The sequence below is a fragment of the Abramis brama genome (assembly GCF_963993115.1).
Source record: "Abramis brama genome assembly, chromosome: 2".
Taxonomy (NCBI): Eukaryota; Metazoa; Chordata; class Actinopteri; order Cypriniformes; family Leuciscidae; genus Abramis; species Abramis brama.
The window spans coordinates 998,057-1,013,428 of NC_139964.1; the positions used below are offsets into that span (position 1 = coordinate 998,057).

Below are 15,372 nucleotides of genomic sequence, written 5' to 3' on the forward strand. Positions count from 1 at the left end.
AGAACAGAGCGTTGCCATGGACACGCAGGATTCTAACAGAGAACAGAGCGTTGCCATGGACACGCAGGATTCTAACAGAGAACAGAGCGTTGCCATGGACACGCAGGATTCTAACAGAGAACAGAGCGTTGCCATGGACACGCAGGATTCTAACAGAGAACAGAGCGTTGCCATGGACACGCAGGATTCTAACAGAGAACAGAGCGTTGCCATGGACACGCAGGATTCTAACAGAGACGGAGCGTTGCCATGGACACGCAGGATTCTAACAGAGAACAGAGCGTTGCCATGGACACGCAGGATTCTAACAGAGAACAGAGCGTTGCCATGGACACGCAGGATTCTAACAGAGAACAGAGCGTTGCCATGGACACGCAGGATTCTAACAGAGACGGAACGGACTATTTTCTTTAGCGGAAGCAATACAATCGTTTTTAAATCAATAAACTCTTATTGATTAAAGATTATTGATTTATTTGGTGGGTAGCCATGTAATAAGCAGGATAATGTAGAGCGAGGCGGTTGTTATAGCGAACACAACCCCTTCAGGATTCAAGACCCCTCCGCAGCCTGTGTTGTATTCGCGATAACAACCGCCTCGCTCTACATTATCCCTTACATTATCCCTTACATAGCCTATTACCATATCACACGAGCAAGAGTGCCTTCTCCCAAAAAAACAGCATGATTGCTAACATATTTATTCTATAAAATAACTTAAAATTGTAAGTTTCATTTTAGACACAGTATATTTTTAAATGTCTAAATGAAACCACATTCGTGCCTCCAAGCAAGCAACACAAAGCGGTGGAGGGATTTCTGGCTAAACTGATGTGAGAGGTCCGCTTTGATCTGAACATCTTAAAATGATAAATATGATGCACACAGCTCTTTTTATAATGTCATTTCAATGTTATGATGCTTTTAAAAACAGTTAATGAATTAATGTGTGACGATTCAAATCTGTTGAGATGATAGATTAATTATAGCACTTTCTACTTTGGACTATTGCCGAGACGTTGTGTCTGGGCCTCTCTCTCGTTCCCTTCTCTCTCTAATGCAGGACACTGGAGTTCTCCGGTGGAAACATCTCATCGGCCTCAGCCTTATCACAGCTGCTGTTGTGCTGGGAGAAACCCTCTAGAAGTGCAGGTGTTCTTGCAGAGTCCACAGTTTATTGTGGTTTATTTGGTGGGGGATGAGGGTTTTGGGTAACAGACGGATGTGGAGATGCAAGCATTGATCTATTCATGTACCAGAAGATCTGAACTGCTAAAACATAATAGACTCAGTCATCAACAATATGGAGCTAGACACAATACCCTAGACTCTTTAGAGCAATCTCCCTCTTTACAGCAATGTCAGCGTTCTGCATCAAGATAGTAAAACATCTAAAATGAAACTGGTTAAGTCGATCCATGCGTTTACTGTGAGTCTGTGAAGGTTTGTTAAAGACTTTTAAAATAATTTAACTCGCGTTCATGTTTGAATGCCTTCTGTTTGTGAGGCAAAAGACTATGCGCGCTAACTATTACCATAGTAAACGCTTGAAGAATAGCATAGTAAAAAAACATAGTGAACGCTTGAAGAAATCAGACCAATCATAAAGGCTATCACAATCATGTTTTTATTTTATCTGTCAGTAGCCTACGTCTCGTCTATACCGGACTATCATAAAATAAAGCAACTTTTTTTCCGGGAGCTTCCTCTGTTTCTCTGACTGAAAATATCTGTACGTTATGGGAGTCGAGAGACTGCTAAAGCTCCTCAGGTCGTATTTTTGGTGGCATATATTTGTAGAAATGATCATTCTTTCTAAATGTGATGTAAATATGTCCTGTAACAGATAAACAGAAACAGACGCGACTGAAAAAGTAAGTGTGTCCTATACCTCCTCTTTTGTGAAATAGACCTAACGGTAATTTATTTCTGAGTGACTAATGTGCAATTTTGACATAAATTAATTCATTATGATCAGTGTATCACTTTTTATTGTAAACCTGTGGCAAAACATCGATGCTTGGGTTTTAAATATTCAAGTAAACAACAAAAATGCCAGCAAACGGCCGCTTTTATCATGTTTTCAACGCTGTTTCCAGTGATTTCTGATTAGTTTTTTGATAAAACTTCCATTTGTTGGTGAAATGATGGGTTAGTGTGACGTTGTTCCAGAGAGGCGTGTTACGGGCGTGTTTTAGTGAAGCGCTGTGGAGCTTCTGGCCCGACAGTGGAAACGCAGGCCCGGTGATATTGGCCCGAGGCTATTAGCCTGGCACGGCCCGTTTAAAGCCCTGGCTCGCACTGGCCCGACAGTGGAAACGCGGCTATTGATCCAGCGTTCTTGTGAATCGCACCCAAGTTCGGGAGACGGCGTTCACATCATCCAAACGAACCAAACTCTGACGTCATTCGAACCCGGGTGCGCACCAACAGTGCTAGTGTGAAAGCACCCTAAATCTCAGTAATCGACACATTACCAGAACTTTATTATCCACTTCTACACCTAAAAATGATGGCATTGCTCTCACATATGTTCATAACGTCATGAAAGTCAGTTGTGGTGAAGTAAAAGCACAGAGTTAGTGATAAAGTTTCCCTCAGAAAAGCTCCTGTCAGACTCCCTTTGCGAGCGCGGAGTGATCGACGTTTAACGGTTTTGTCTCCATGCACTGAAATAAAGAGCAGCACAGACACCATTAATAACTGAGAGAATGAAAAACACTAATGCCTCATAATCCAAGAAAGACTAAATAAGGCCGAGTCTGAAACTACAGTCTCTACTGAGAATCAAAGCTTGTTGAGATTGAAAATGCAGGGAATGCTATGGAATATGTGGGATATATATGCGATGAAATTGCGGGTATTGTGAAATCAAAGGTATGCTATTTCACATCGTATTGACACCTATGTCTTCCTACAGATGGCGTTGGGGAACTCGCCCTGAGGCAGCTGCCAGGATTACTCCCCCCTACAACATACAAAGTTGGCCGGCCTGGCCGCGGTGTGAAAGTGGTACGCTACACCAATCGTGAATGCAGCTTGGCCTTCATCGATCATAAGGCTGTGAGTCCTCGAAGCACAAGTTTCTGAAGAGGAAACTTTATTCATTTTATCAACATATCTGAGCTCAAGACTGCACGCACACATGCATATTCAGGTTTTAGTATACTTTTGGGGACAGGCCTCAAATATAGCCAGACAGTATTTGGAAAATAGCTGTTCTACAAGCTTAGAACTTGCTGAACTAAGTTGGTCAGTATCAAAGCATCCTGGGCTTCTAGAACACCTCAGCAGTGCCACTGATTACCTCTGTACCACACCGCACTGATGCAGTAATTTGTTCTAAAACAGGCACCGACTAAGTATTGATTTCAGAAATTAACATATTTATCAGAAAGTTGACACAAAAGTTGAGCTGCACGCATTTTCTGAGAATGTTTATTTAAATGATAGATCATCAATCAATTTATGGCTTTTTAAGTCATTTGAGGTCTGAATCCTTAATTTATTTTCTGTAATGTGAGCTATATGCTCTAACACTTGATCAAAAAAGGTTTGGAATAGGGGTGTAACGATACGCGTTTTCGTATCGAACCGTTCGGTATGAGGCATTCGGTTCGGTTTTCGGTACGCATTACGTACTGAACGGTTCGTTGGACCATTTTTTCTGCCGACCAAAATTTCGTTATTTCACATGAAGACGCGTCGCGGGTGGCAAGCGCGCTCATAGAGGCTGGCGTGACCACATCAACTGGCAAATGCAATGTAAGGAATGAAATTGAGCTACTCTTATTGTGTTTGTGTGGACCGTTTATCAGTTTTGACCTGTGAAGCGGGAATTTTTGACCTATGCGCGAACACCACACAGCGCTAAGAGATCCAGACCAGTAAAGAAAGCATTTGAATTCGCCACTGAAGTAATAACATCGCTGCGAGATCTAGTGAGAAACATGCACATTTCTCTGTTATTAACGGATCAAATAGCGCTGACGTGGAAACCAGGAAGAAACATCGTGCCATGAATGAACTGGCCGGTGTCCACAGATCAGCAACATTCACCATGGATTTACTGTAGTAACACTAACTGCAAGGTATGGAAGTTTGTCAGGAATAGTGGGCTATAATGCTTTCAAGTAACATTACGTCGGTTTTATTTTGACATTATGAATACAATTGCTGCCCTCAAATGTTAATCTGAACTAAAATAAACCTTTGTTTATAACTAGCCTACTACTACAATATTACATTTCATTTTGTCCAAGGAGCTGTTTTGTTTTATATGCTCATAAGAAGAGTCAAGTATAGCTCCATTTATTGCTCAGTAAAAAAAGCAACAAAAAAAAAAAAAAAAAAATCATACTTGATGTTAGTTTCATTAAATAAAATAATAGCCTAATAAAAAAAATTAAAAATTAATTCAAGGAAATTTCTCTGGCATTTATTTATTTTTGCCGTATGGAAAACGTACCGAACCGTGACACAAGTGTATTGAACCGAACCGTGAATTTTGTGAACCGTTACACCCCTAGTTTGGAATATTTCGTTATGCAATGAAATGTAGACTATTACAGTTACATTTTTTTACTATAGTTGTCGGTAGACATTTGGTCCTTACTTGCACTCTTGTATATCTCACTCTCTTGTATTTTCTTTTTTAGCCTGGAATAAACATGGTCGAGTACCTCCATGAGGCTAAGGCGTCCAAGCCATACCCCCACGTCCTGATGCTGGGTAATGACCGGAGTGCATCTCAGACATTTGTAATAATATCTGGACAGGCCCTGGAGCAAGAAACACTGCTTCAGGCCATTGATGTCTGTTTTAAGGCATTTTTTGTCTTTGACGTTGACTACCCAAAACAATGCGAGCATGTGTGGAAATTCGTGCAAAATGAAATCTATGAAATTCCAGGAGGGGAGTCAAAAATAGTTACATTTTTCAAAACTAGAATACTTGCTTGCAAGTAGCTTAATAGCAGCTTTTAGGAATTTTAATTTGTTCAATATAGAGCTGCTGAGTGTTGGCCTGTCGAGTGTTGGCCTGATCAATTGTTGTTTTGCTCTGGATGTGTTCCAACTTGAGTGAACTGCACCAGTTCAAGTATATTGTTAGGAACTGCACTAGTTCCAGTATATTGTCGATGTAGAAATAATAATAATAATATTAATAATAATAAAATGTAATAAAATAATAATAATAATGTAATAAAAATTTTCAAAGATTCCATTGTTGTTTTGTTTTTGTATTGTTTAAGTGTTTATTGCATAATATATGCCTAAATCTCGCATGTATTCTGTTCTAGGTTTGTAGTTTAACAGTTTTAAATGGGTAGTCAATTGCAATTTATTTTCTAAATTGTACTGTAATGTGTTAGACTTAATCTAGCATATGGGTTCATTTTACCCAGCATAATATGTAGTTAAATCAACCCATAATTGTAATTAATTTGACCCAGCATTTGGGTACACTATATAACTAATATGTAGTTAAATCAACCCATAATTGTAATTAATTTGACCCAGCATTTGGGTACACTATATAACTAATATGTAGTTAAATCAACCCATAATTGTAATTAGTTTGACCCAGCATTTGGTTAGAATATTTAACTCATCTGTTGGGTTAAATATGACCAACCCATCTTGCTGGGTCAAAATAACTACTGTTGGTCTGGTGCAATATTGATCCAGCAGTTGGGTTATAATTGGGTTATTTTTAACCCATCATTTTTAAGAGTGTACAGTCTCTACTGAGAAGCAAAGCTTGTTGAGATTGAAACAAACACTCACTGATATCTGATGTCTTCCTTCCAGATGATTCTGTCTAATCTGAGGAGGATTCGTTACCATCAGAAATATTTCACACACTTCAGTCTGTCATATTGACCCTGAACACCTTCTGTGTGTCTTTGATTATAAACACACACAAATATGATCTTGACTTTGTCATGTTCATGATAGAGATATTTCAGTGTGAGCTGAGGCACAGAGGCTGGTGTGTGTGTGTGTGTGTGTGTGTGTGTGTGTGTGTGTGTGTGTCGCTCCTGTCATATAAAGCTGTTGTGCTCGTGGAGATCTAATAAAGGATAAAACACCATCATTTCAGAAGAAGATGTTGTGGTGATGAAGGCAGCAGATTGAGCTCTGAAGCTCCTGAAAGACTGGAATTACACCGTGATCATCTGTGTTTAACAGCGATACTGTGAGTGTGTGTACCGGCGCTGATCTGCACAATTCATTTAGTGTCAGACAGTGTGTGGAGAAATAAAGCACACTATCAGGAGATCGTCTGTGTGTTTCATTCTGCTGATCTCTCGTCACATTCATGATCATTCATACTGTCATCAGTTCACATCAATCATTCTCCTTACTCCAAATAAATGTTCACTGAAATACAGTGATGAAGAAACTGGTGTAGAGCCAAATGTATTTACAGTCCAACATCACAAACCTTCACTGGGTGCGTAAATCCAGCCCAGAAAAGTCCTAAAGTAGGAAAAGGATCCGCACACGTCGAATAGGACAAAGACTCTCCAACTGTTGGTTTATTACGCTTCAATAGAGGACACATAAAAGACCTGCAAAAACCTGCTATAAAGTGCTAAACATTTCCTCAATAACTCTAGTTGTCTAGAGTTAATCTCCAAACACTGAAATTAATCTGAAAATAATGTAAAAACAGAAACTAATGTAAAGATCAATGCTATAATAAGAGCTCTACACAGTGTGTAATTATATAAACGAGACTGTCAGTCGCCATAGTTACACAAATGAAGGAGATCAATGCGTTTATTAACATTCAGAAAGCCGTCTTTCTGCTCTGTCTTCAGATTAGTGTAATGATCAGAATAAACACACACACTATTCTCACTGCGACGGGCTTGAGCTCTCAGTGTGGCGTTGTGAATGTGCTGTCAATGTCAAATACTGATTTTAAAAGAGCCCATCTGGAGATTCAACGGTCTGATCGATCTTTCATCTGCGGCCCGTCTGACTTACGCTCTCTCTAGAGTTCATGTGTCCTGTGTGTTTCTTTCCTATCAGCTCAATGATGCCAACAACTCTCTCAACTACAACAGTCACAGATGTTCCTCTACTGGACACATTTCTCTAGAGTTGATGCTGAAGCTCATGACAGATCATTGTGTTCATCACAACACAGCGGTCAAATGTGTGAAATGAACAGCATCTTTTCTCCAAAGCAATAAGAGCACAAGCTTTGTTGTAGTCCAGACTTTAAAGTTAGGCATCTTTACAGATGATCATTTTAATAAATAGATAAAAACCTGCGCTGACAAACACTTGCAGTGCTGTGGATGTTTTCCAGGAGCCGCTGGAGGAGAAACGTGTGCAAAAGCAGAACAAAAGCTCCTGGAGACACAAACTGTGCTGCAACTACAGACTAAACCATGACTTGATGGAGCAACATGAGAAGAAATATTCCAGCTCTACGTGACGAGTCTCACATTCTGCTTCTACAGCATCAGAACGCTCAGCTGCTTTCATGGGAAGAGCATCACTGGACACTTCTTTTCTGCTCTTTGTTGAAGTGATTTAGACACTCCAGCTGAATAATGTTTAATCGGACAGATTCTGTCAAGCTTCGTTCAGGTGTCCTGACGTTGGAGGAAGGCTGAGACTGTTGTAGAGGACATGAAGCTCAGAGAACATATTCTTCACTGCCAAATATCTGTGCTTCAGCATTATTATACAACACATCATATTTCAGCTGTCTTCTATCAGGACAAATAAAGGAAAGGATCATAAGGACACATAAATAGAGTTAGTGACACAGAAGTGGCTCAACTTACCCACCATTAGGGGAATAGTATGTTGTCACTGGAGAATTTGGGTTTAAAATAAATAAATAAAATTTTCCCCTGCCAGTCTTACTTTACAGCACATTATTCAGAATGTCTATTCATTAAGAATATTTCCATGCAGTGAAATATCCAAAATATCCAAATGTTAAATTATGACACAACAAAATAAAGTGAGAAAAAAAGAGCTTTTATTAGATAAAGAAAATATTAAATGTTCCTCATTGCAGTTCACCAAACTTTGTGTGTTTGCAGAAGAATATAATCACATGAAAAGAAGAGCTGGATTCTATTTGCCACAACTATGTTTTTTAAGAACATTCAACATTTCATAGTTTATGAAAAACATTTATAAAAATGTACATAAACAATTCACCAACAAGTATGAAATACAGTCAGACAAATATAAATCTTGCTACACATTTACTTTAACATTAAACTTGTTTTACCTTCCCTGTATTTGAGTTCAAAATAAAAAAGGGGGGGGAAACGGTCCATTAACTCATGACAGTCTTACTTTACAGCACATTATTCAGTGTCTATCATTCAGAATATTTCCACTTCTGTGACTGAAGTGATGTCGACGTCCGGGTTAGCAGTAGCATTAGCCGTCAGGCAAGTGTTATTTAAATAAACTCCTGATGTACTTACAAACTTTCCAATGCCTCGTTTTCTGAGTACAGAACCTATTTGTACTACTGTAGAAGTTTGGTACCATTCTGTGCATTATTAGTGGGGTAATTTGCCAGATACATCATAGGATCCATTAGCGCCTGCACTAAGCCATTCGGCTGATATCTCTAAATAAGCTCTAACTTTAATAATGTTCAACCAAGGGAGAAAAGGCTTCTGGGGGGTGTTTGGCTCGAGGTCATGGTGCAAAGGACCCTAGGCTGATTTTACTCCGAACCATCCCTTTAAGTTCAATACTTTCATATAATTATGGGATAAATATGTATTTCCAGGTACAGACTGATCATTATTTGATCTGTTTTGAATCAGCAAGTGGAAGAAGCCTTCATGTTGCCCTCAGTCCGAGCTGTGAGAGAAAGATGAAACATCAGATTACACAAACACATCAGCTGAGCAAAGAGAAACATTTGAGTTTAACAATGACTTCATTTTTCACATTGAATCCATCACAGCACTAAACAGTCACTCCTTACAATGAAAGAAAACATTTAAATGTAATCTTTAAACATTACCTTCCTTGTGTTTGTTCTCCAACTCTTTAGCCAGATTATTCTGGTTCATCTTCCTCAGGATGTTCACTGTGCTCTTCACAGCTTCTTCTGGTCCTAAACGTGCCACCATCGTGTCCACTGTGTCAAAGACATCTGCGTTCTGCATTTCAGACTTTGAAATATGCTCATAATTCATCAAGTACCACTGAAAGCGCTTCAGGTCATCTTTTACAAGATCCCTCAGTGAGTTCTCAAGCAGCTCTTTAACAGACGCCATATTCCTTCGCTGATTCACTTCTGCAGGACAAAAAGAAAAAGATCTTCAGTATTTTTCACTCTAAACAGATGATTCGAAGTATTCAAATGTTAGGGTTAGATCAGGTCTCGTCTCTTAGAGGCATCTCATCCAAACTCTTGTCGAACAGTCAGTGATTTTTCAGCGAGTCACACACAAAGCAGGAAACAAGATTAAATATAAAGGTTTTTACGAGTATAGTACAATTAGTAGTCAGAGGTGCAAAAACGTTATATGTTGCAATGGAAGGACTGAATAACACATTTACATGATCTAAATTAATTATTTGAGGTAAATGTTGTAAAATTATTGTGTGAGTATATTAATGAAGCAAAGACAGAGATAGTCACTGGAGTTGTATAAATCTGCTATACTTTACAGAAAAATCTGTATTTATTAATATAGTAGATATATGTGACCCCGCCTGTGAAACCCCGGCTAAAGTCGCAGAATCGAATTATGAGTTAACGAGCGTCAAATTAGTCATAGCCATAAAAATGACAAAAATTGTCCATGTGTGTTTATTGCTGTAAATGATAGATTATACCAATGGTTTTGAGATGCAATACTTACATTTTCATTTATAACATGATAAATACTGAAATTAATGATTTTATTGACACTACGTTATACTTTTGCGCAAAAAACAAAACAAAAACGGACGTGGGCTTCCTAAACATTGATTTCAGTCGTCTCTGGGTTTATTTCGCGCAACAACACTGCTGATTCGTATATCAATCGGTTCAGGAACTTCTTTTCTGTGTATTTTCTATTAGAAAGAGTAAAAACAGACTTTAATATCAATCCGCGAGCTCCGGTAATCAGGTCAACACAATGAAAAAAAAAAGAGAGAGATTTAAGCCGCGTTTAGATGTCTGTGGTGATTTTTTTCTTGTCATAGCCAATATTTTAAGAACTGCTTATTTGTTTTGTAGCTTAGTATTCTGCCAATAATATTAAACTTATTTTAAGGACATTTTTGGCCTGCTACGTGTTATTTGCTGGATGATGGTAACGTTAATGCGTTGTTTTGACATCCATGGCTTCGCCGGCGACACCGAAGTATGAGCAGGAACGGAAAATAGCTGCTTGCTTGATATTAATCTCGGTGGAATTGCCCCAAATTATGATTTAACCGGTTTTATTGCGGATTATTTTCTGGAGGATGATTGTGATGATGAACAGGACACTTCTTTGATGAAACTGACGAGGAATTTGACGGTAAGTTTTTGTTATTATTTTATTTTATGCTAAATATGTAAATGTATACTGTCAGTGTCCAGCCAATGTAATGCTAACACATATCTGTGATGCAAAAATAGTGGATTTAAATGTTTATTACATTTGTTGATTGGGATTTAGTCAGTTTAAATTAATTACGTTCATGGCATGATGTTTATTTGTTTCATTACACTCTGAATTGAAGTCTGCTTACCACCTATAGGCTGTTTCTTGTTCCTATGCCCTCCCCTTAATTAATCAGATCCAGTCTGACTAAACTAAAAAAATATTTTCTGATATTTTCATATAAAATGCTTCATTATCCATTTTAAATGTGGAATTAAACCCACTTCCCATTCTTGCATGTTACACAATCATGTCTTTAGGTATCTTGCTTTGAATTGAAAAAAAAATGATCTTGCTTTTTCAGGCAGTGACCAACATGATGAGGAGGACAAGCCAGTTTTGGTGATTGAACCCCAAGCTATTTGTCTGGCGAACATGAAGAGGGAACACCAGCAAGAAGAATTTGCTTCGAATGCTGGAAGTCCAGATGTGAAACTGAAAATCAGTTTCTCTTGCAACTGCAAGTATTTCAATGGGGAAAAGTGTTCTTTATTTTTCAAGGAGGGAGAGTTGCTGTCACTCAGGATTTTATTTTGCATCTAGACAATTTTAGAATGTGTACAAAGTTTGAGACTGACCTGTTAAAGGGATAGTTCACCCAAAAATGATTTACTCATACTCATACTCACCCTCATGTTATTCCAATCCTGTATAAGTTTCTTGCTTCTGTTTAACAAAAAATAAGATATTTTAAAGAATGTTGGTAACCAGACAGTTGGCGGCACCTATGGAAGTCAATGGGTGCTGTCAACTGTCTGGTTACAAACATTCTTTAAAATATCTTATTTTTTGTTCAGCAGAAGAAAGAAACTCATACAAGTTTGGAACAACATCAGGGTGAGTAAATGATGACAGAATTGTAGTTTTTGGGTAAACTATCCCTTGAAATTTTATTTATTTATTTATTTTCTACTCCAGATTTACTCAATGTTACACCGTGGGCCAGTAAGAGAATGATAATTTCAGAGAATGAGAAATGTTATGTTATTTAATTTATATATTATTGACATTTCACTGATATTACATTTTACTAATAAAGTTATACAAATCATTCCACTGAATTGACATGGTAATTGTTGCTATGATCAAGCTCTTGTGGTACCCCCATTCGTTTCAATGTTTTTATGCTTTTAGCTTTTTGGACATGCACATCATAATAAATAGATCTGTTTTACAAAACTTTAAGAATTTTTCCACTGATGTGTCATATATCACTAAAAAGGGGAGAATTTCAGCTTTAAAGTGTTATAAGTCACATATGCAGGATAACTATGGATCAAATGTGTTGCAGTTTTAACAAATAACTTATCTTTAAATTGGAATTTCTCAAAAATATGATTTTCTGAGGCCGAATTTTAGCAAATCTTTGACATGGCCTTACTCAGTCAATTTGAAAGATATCAAGGTTATATTTTCACAGAATGTACTTTACATTGTGTAGGATGATGTAAAAAACACTGAATCACAAAAAAATGACTTTAGCTGGGTTTTCACAGGCAGGGTCACATATAGTAATGTAGATATATTTTAGCTCCTCCTATGAACTTGCCATAGCACATTAATTGTAATATCCATTTTACAACAATACACAAGCTGAAGTTTTACCGCCTCCCTACAAAAAGGAATCAAATTAGTAAATTAAGTTACTAAACTACTCAGAAGAATGATGTGTCGACGTAATTGATTACATTAATTATGAAAAAACGTAAATTTGTGTGGAATGCGCCAAAGCGGCACACTGTTTACATTCATCCCTAATCCCGTCATATTTCACACAAAACAAGACTCACCAGAGCAGATGCTAATGGATTGTATGGCAACATAGCTTAATAAATTTGTGTATAATAATTGATTATCAAAATAATTATTTGCTGCAGCCCTAGTAGAGACTATGGTGGCCCAGTAGTGCACAACACAACTAAAATGTAAACAACGCAATGGAAATGCTCCCTTTCTCGGGCCACTATAGAGGGTGCGTTAAAGTTAAGGAATTTATACCAGAGGTAATGATGGTCTAATGAAATCCAAATTTTGCATATTTACTGTAGAACCCTTAAAAAAAAACATTAGCCAAATCATTTATATAGCTAAGCAAATTGAAAGTGTCATTTTAAAGCCTGGTACAGTAAAAGCGGTTTAGAATAATTAATATTGTTAAACCATTACCTCTAGTACGAAGCCCAAATTTGAGCTATAAAGCATAATTTACGTGGCCACGAGAAAGAGCGTTGTGAAAGGAATTCAACAGTAATAATGTGTGCATGTTCTAATCATAATAATAAAATGTCAAGTTCAAGGGTCCAAAAAAAACATTGGTATGGTAAAAACTATTAAAAATATGGATTTCGTTAGTCCATGATAATGTATTGCTTCATAGAAACTTCAAAGGTTCATAAAAATATATTGGACATCAAAATTTAGATTTCGTTAGATCATTAGACCCTGCATTAAAACCCTCTGCTCATTCAACTCGAACACCGCTTGGTTAAAAAAAGACTGTACATAAGGTATATATATTTTTTCCTCTGTTACTTTTGTTCTTTGATTATCATTAATGACAGACATCACAGCAACTGGTTTATTAGGCTACTGTGATCTGCCGCTGCCAAACATGACACAGATCTGACACACATCTCATTTTCTCACAACTCTTTAAGTTCATTTAAGACATCATTTAACTCATTTTAAGACTGCTCTTATGAGAATAGTCGACAAAACTGGCATTTTGGGGATAGTTCATCCAAAAATGAAAATTTGCCCATGATTTACTGAAGCCATCCTAGGTGTATATGACATTCTTCTTTCAGACAAATACAAACAGACTTATTTAAAAACTGTCCTGGCTCTTCCAAGCTTTATAATGGTAGTGAATGGATGTATGTCTTTGAAAGTCCATCAAAGCACATCCATCCATGATAAAAGTGCTCGATGCTCAATGTTAATAGGCCTTCTGGAATGAAGCGATGCGTTAATGGTAGAAAAATATCTGTTTTTAAAACTTTATCAACTTAAATAACTAGCTCAAGCTGAAACTAGTTCAAACAAACAGGGCTGGACAACAGCGTTCATCATTACGTTGTGCGTTAAGTTCAAGTGTTACTCGTGGCGTAAGTCATCTGCCGGAAGCTAGATATTGTAGTCTATAATGTTTTAAATATAGATATTTTTCTTACACAAACACATCGATTTACTTCGTTAAGCCTTTATTAACCCCCGGAGCCACATCGAGCTCTTTTATCATGAATGGATGCGCTTTGATGGACAAACAGCCATTCACTCCCATTATAAAGCTTGGAAGAGTCAGGACATTTTATAATATAACTCTGATTGTGTTCGTCTGAAAGGTGTATTTCTTATACACCTCGGATGGCTTCAAGGTAATTTTCATTTTTTGTTAAACTATTCCTTTAACACGCTAATTTTGACAGCACTAATATATATATGTAGTTGTGTTGTGCTGATTTCATTGTGTTGTGGCTCATTTCCGGTGTGTTGTTAAAATTTCATTGTGATGATCACTGCTGGGCCACCACAAGAAACCCTTACAAGGAGAGATAAAGTTAAGTAAGCGATACTGATCCACTTCGCGTCGGGGTCCTCATCACCCTGTCGGGGTTTATTCTGAGATAACAACCGGCTGGATGTACATTATCACGCTTATTACACGGCTACTTGCCACATAAGTAAATAATTAGACACAAAATATTGATCTGAGTTGAAATATTTTATTAGTTCTTTAAACGCAAAGCTTCCGCGGAGAGAGTTGCTAGCGCGGCAAGTTCACACTAGACCGACATTTAAGAGACTAAGTAAAGTTAACTAAAAAGTGTTAGTTAGAACAACTGTTGGATTTTACAATGGCAATTCACCAATAAGTAAGAAAATATAATTACATCATGATACAAAATCACTTTACCTGCAGAGAGTTTACTTTGCATTGCAAAAAAACTACTTAAATATATAAAATATTTATGAGAATTCTTTGCAGTGTTATTAGAAATTAATATCTTGAAAGATTTAGCAGTTTATTGTCATAACTATAAAAAATCTAAAAGGTGTGGATCATACTTGAGACCTGGGTGAACAATGTACAGTTGGTTTTATAACTGTAAGTCATTGTCTTCAAATGCTATTGAAGTTAGAAACGTTTATGCCAATGTGGCATGTAATTTTGAGACGGTCCCTAAATATGCGTGCGACCAGTGTTGGGGGTAACGAGTTACAAAGTAACGAATTACAGTAACGATATTACTTTTTTGGGTAACGAAATAAAGTAACGCATTACACTAAAAATATCGGTAACTACACTACTTTACTAGACTATAGGAACGCGCTTTCCTGCATTACCCAAGCCATTTTTGCCTGCGTGTAAAGCTCTGATCTGTTTGTGCTGCGTGCATGTCTGTCTGTGTACGTGTGTGTGCGCGCGTGCACCGTTGTCATAGAGATCGATTTGAGTGACGTAGCTGCTGGTGCGAAGGGGAGCGGGAAATGGAGACGGAGACAGGGGGGTTCGGCCAGTGGCAATATTCACATCACTTTCAGTTTATTGCTCGAAAGGACAAAAATATTCGCGTGAAATGCACTTTGTATGCCCAGGCAGCAAGTACTGGCCATCGGGACTACCGGGAGATTCCCAGTGGGCGGACGTGCCTTTTGGGTCGACATCTCTTCTTTTTTCTTCTTCTTCTTAACGGACCATAAAACTCGTACATCGGCGGCCCATT

General features: G+C 37.7%; 1 protein-coding gene across 2 annotated transcripts in view; it reads right to left on the reverse strand.

Annotated features, from left to right (window-relative positions):
* Positions 1–7,993: 7,993 nt before the first annotated feature.
* Positions 7,994–15,372, reverse strand: part of LOC311077432 (NACHT, LRR and PYD domains-containing protein 1 homolog) — a 146,277-nt gene continuing 138,898 nt past the window's right edge. For both annotated transcript variants that reach the window (XM_084105885.1, XM_084105886.1), the window contains 2 exons: positions 9,025–9,300; positions 7,994–8,858 (listed from right to left, as the gene is read on the reverse strand). In XM_084105885.1, the coding sequence (XP_083962011.1) occupies positions 8,818–8,858; positions 9,025–9,300 (317 nt within the window). In that variant the 3' untranslated portion in view covers positions 7,994–8,817. The remainder of the gene's footprint in view (positions 8,859–9,024; positions 9,301–15,372) is intronic.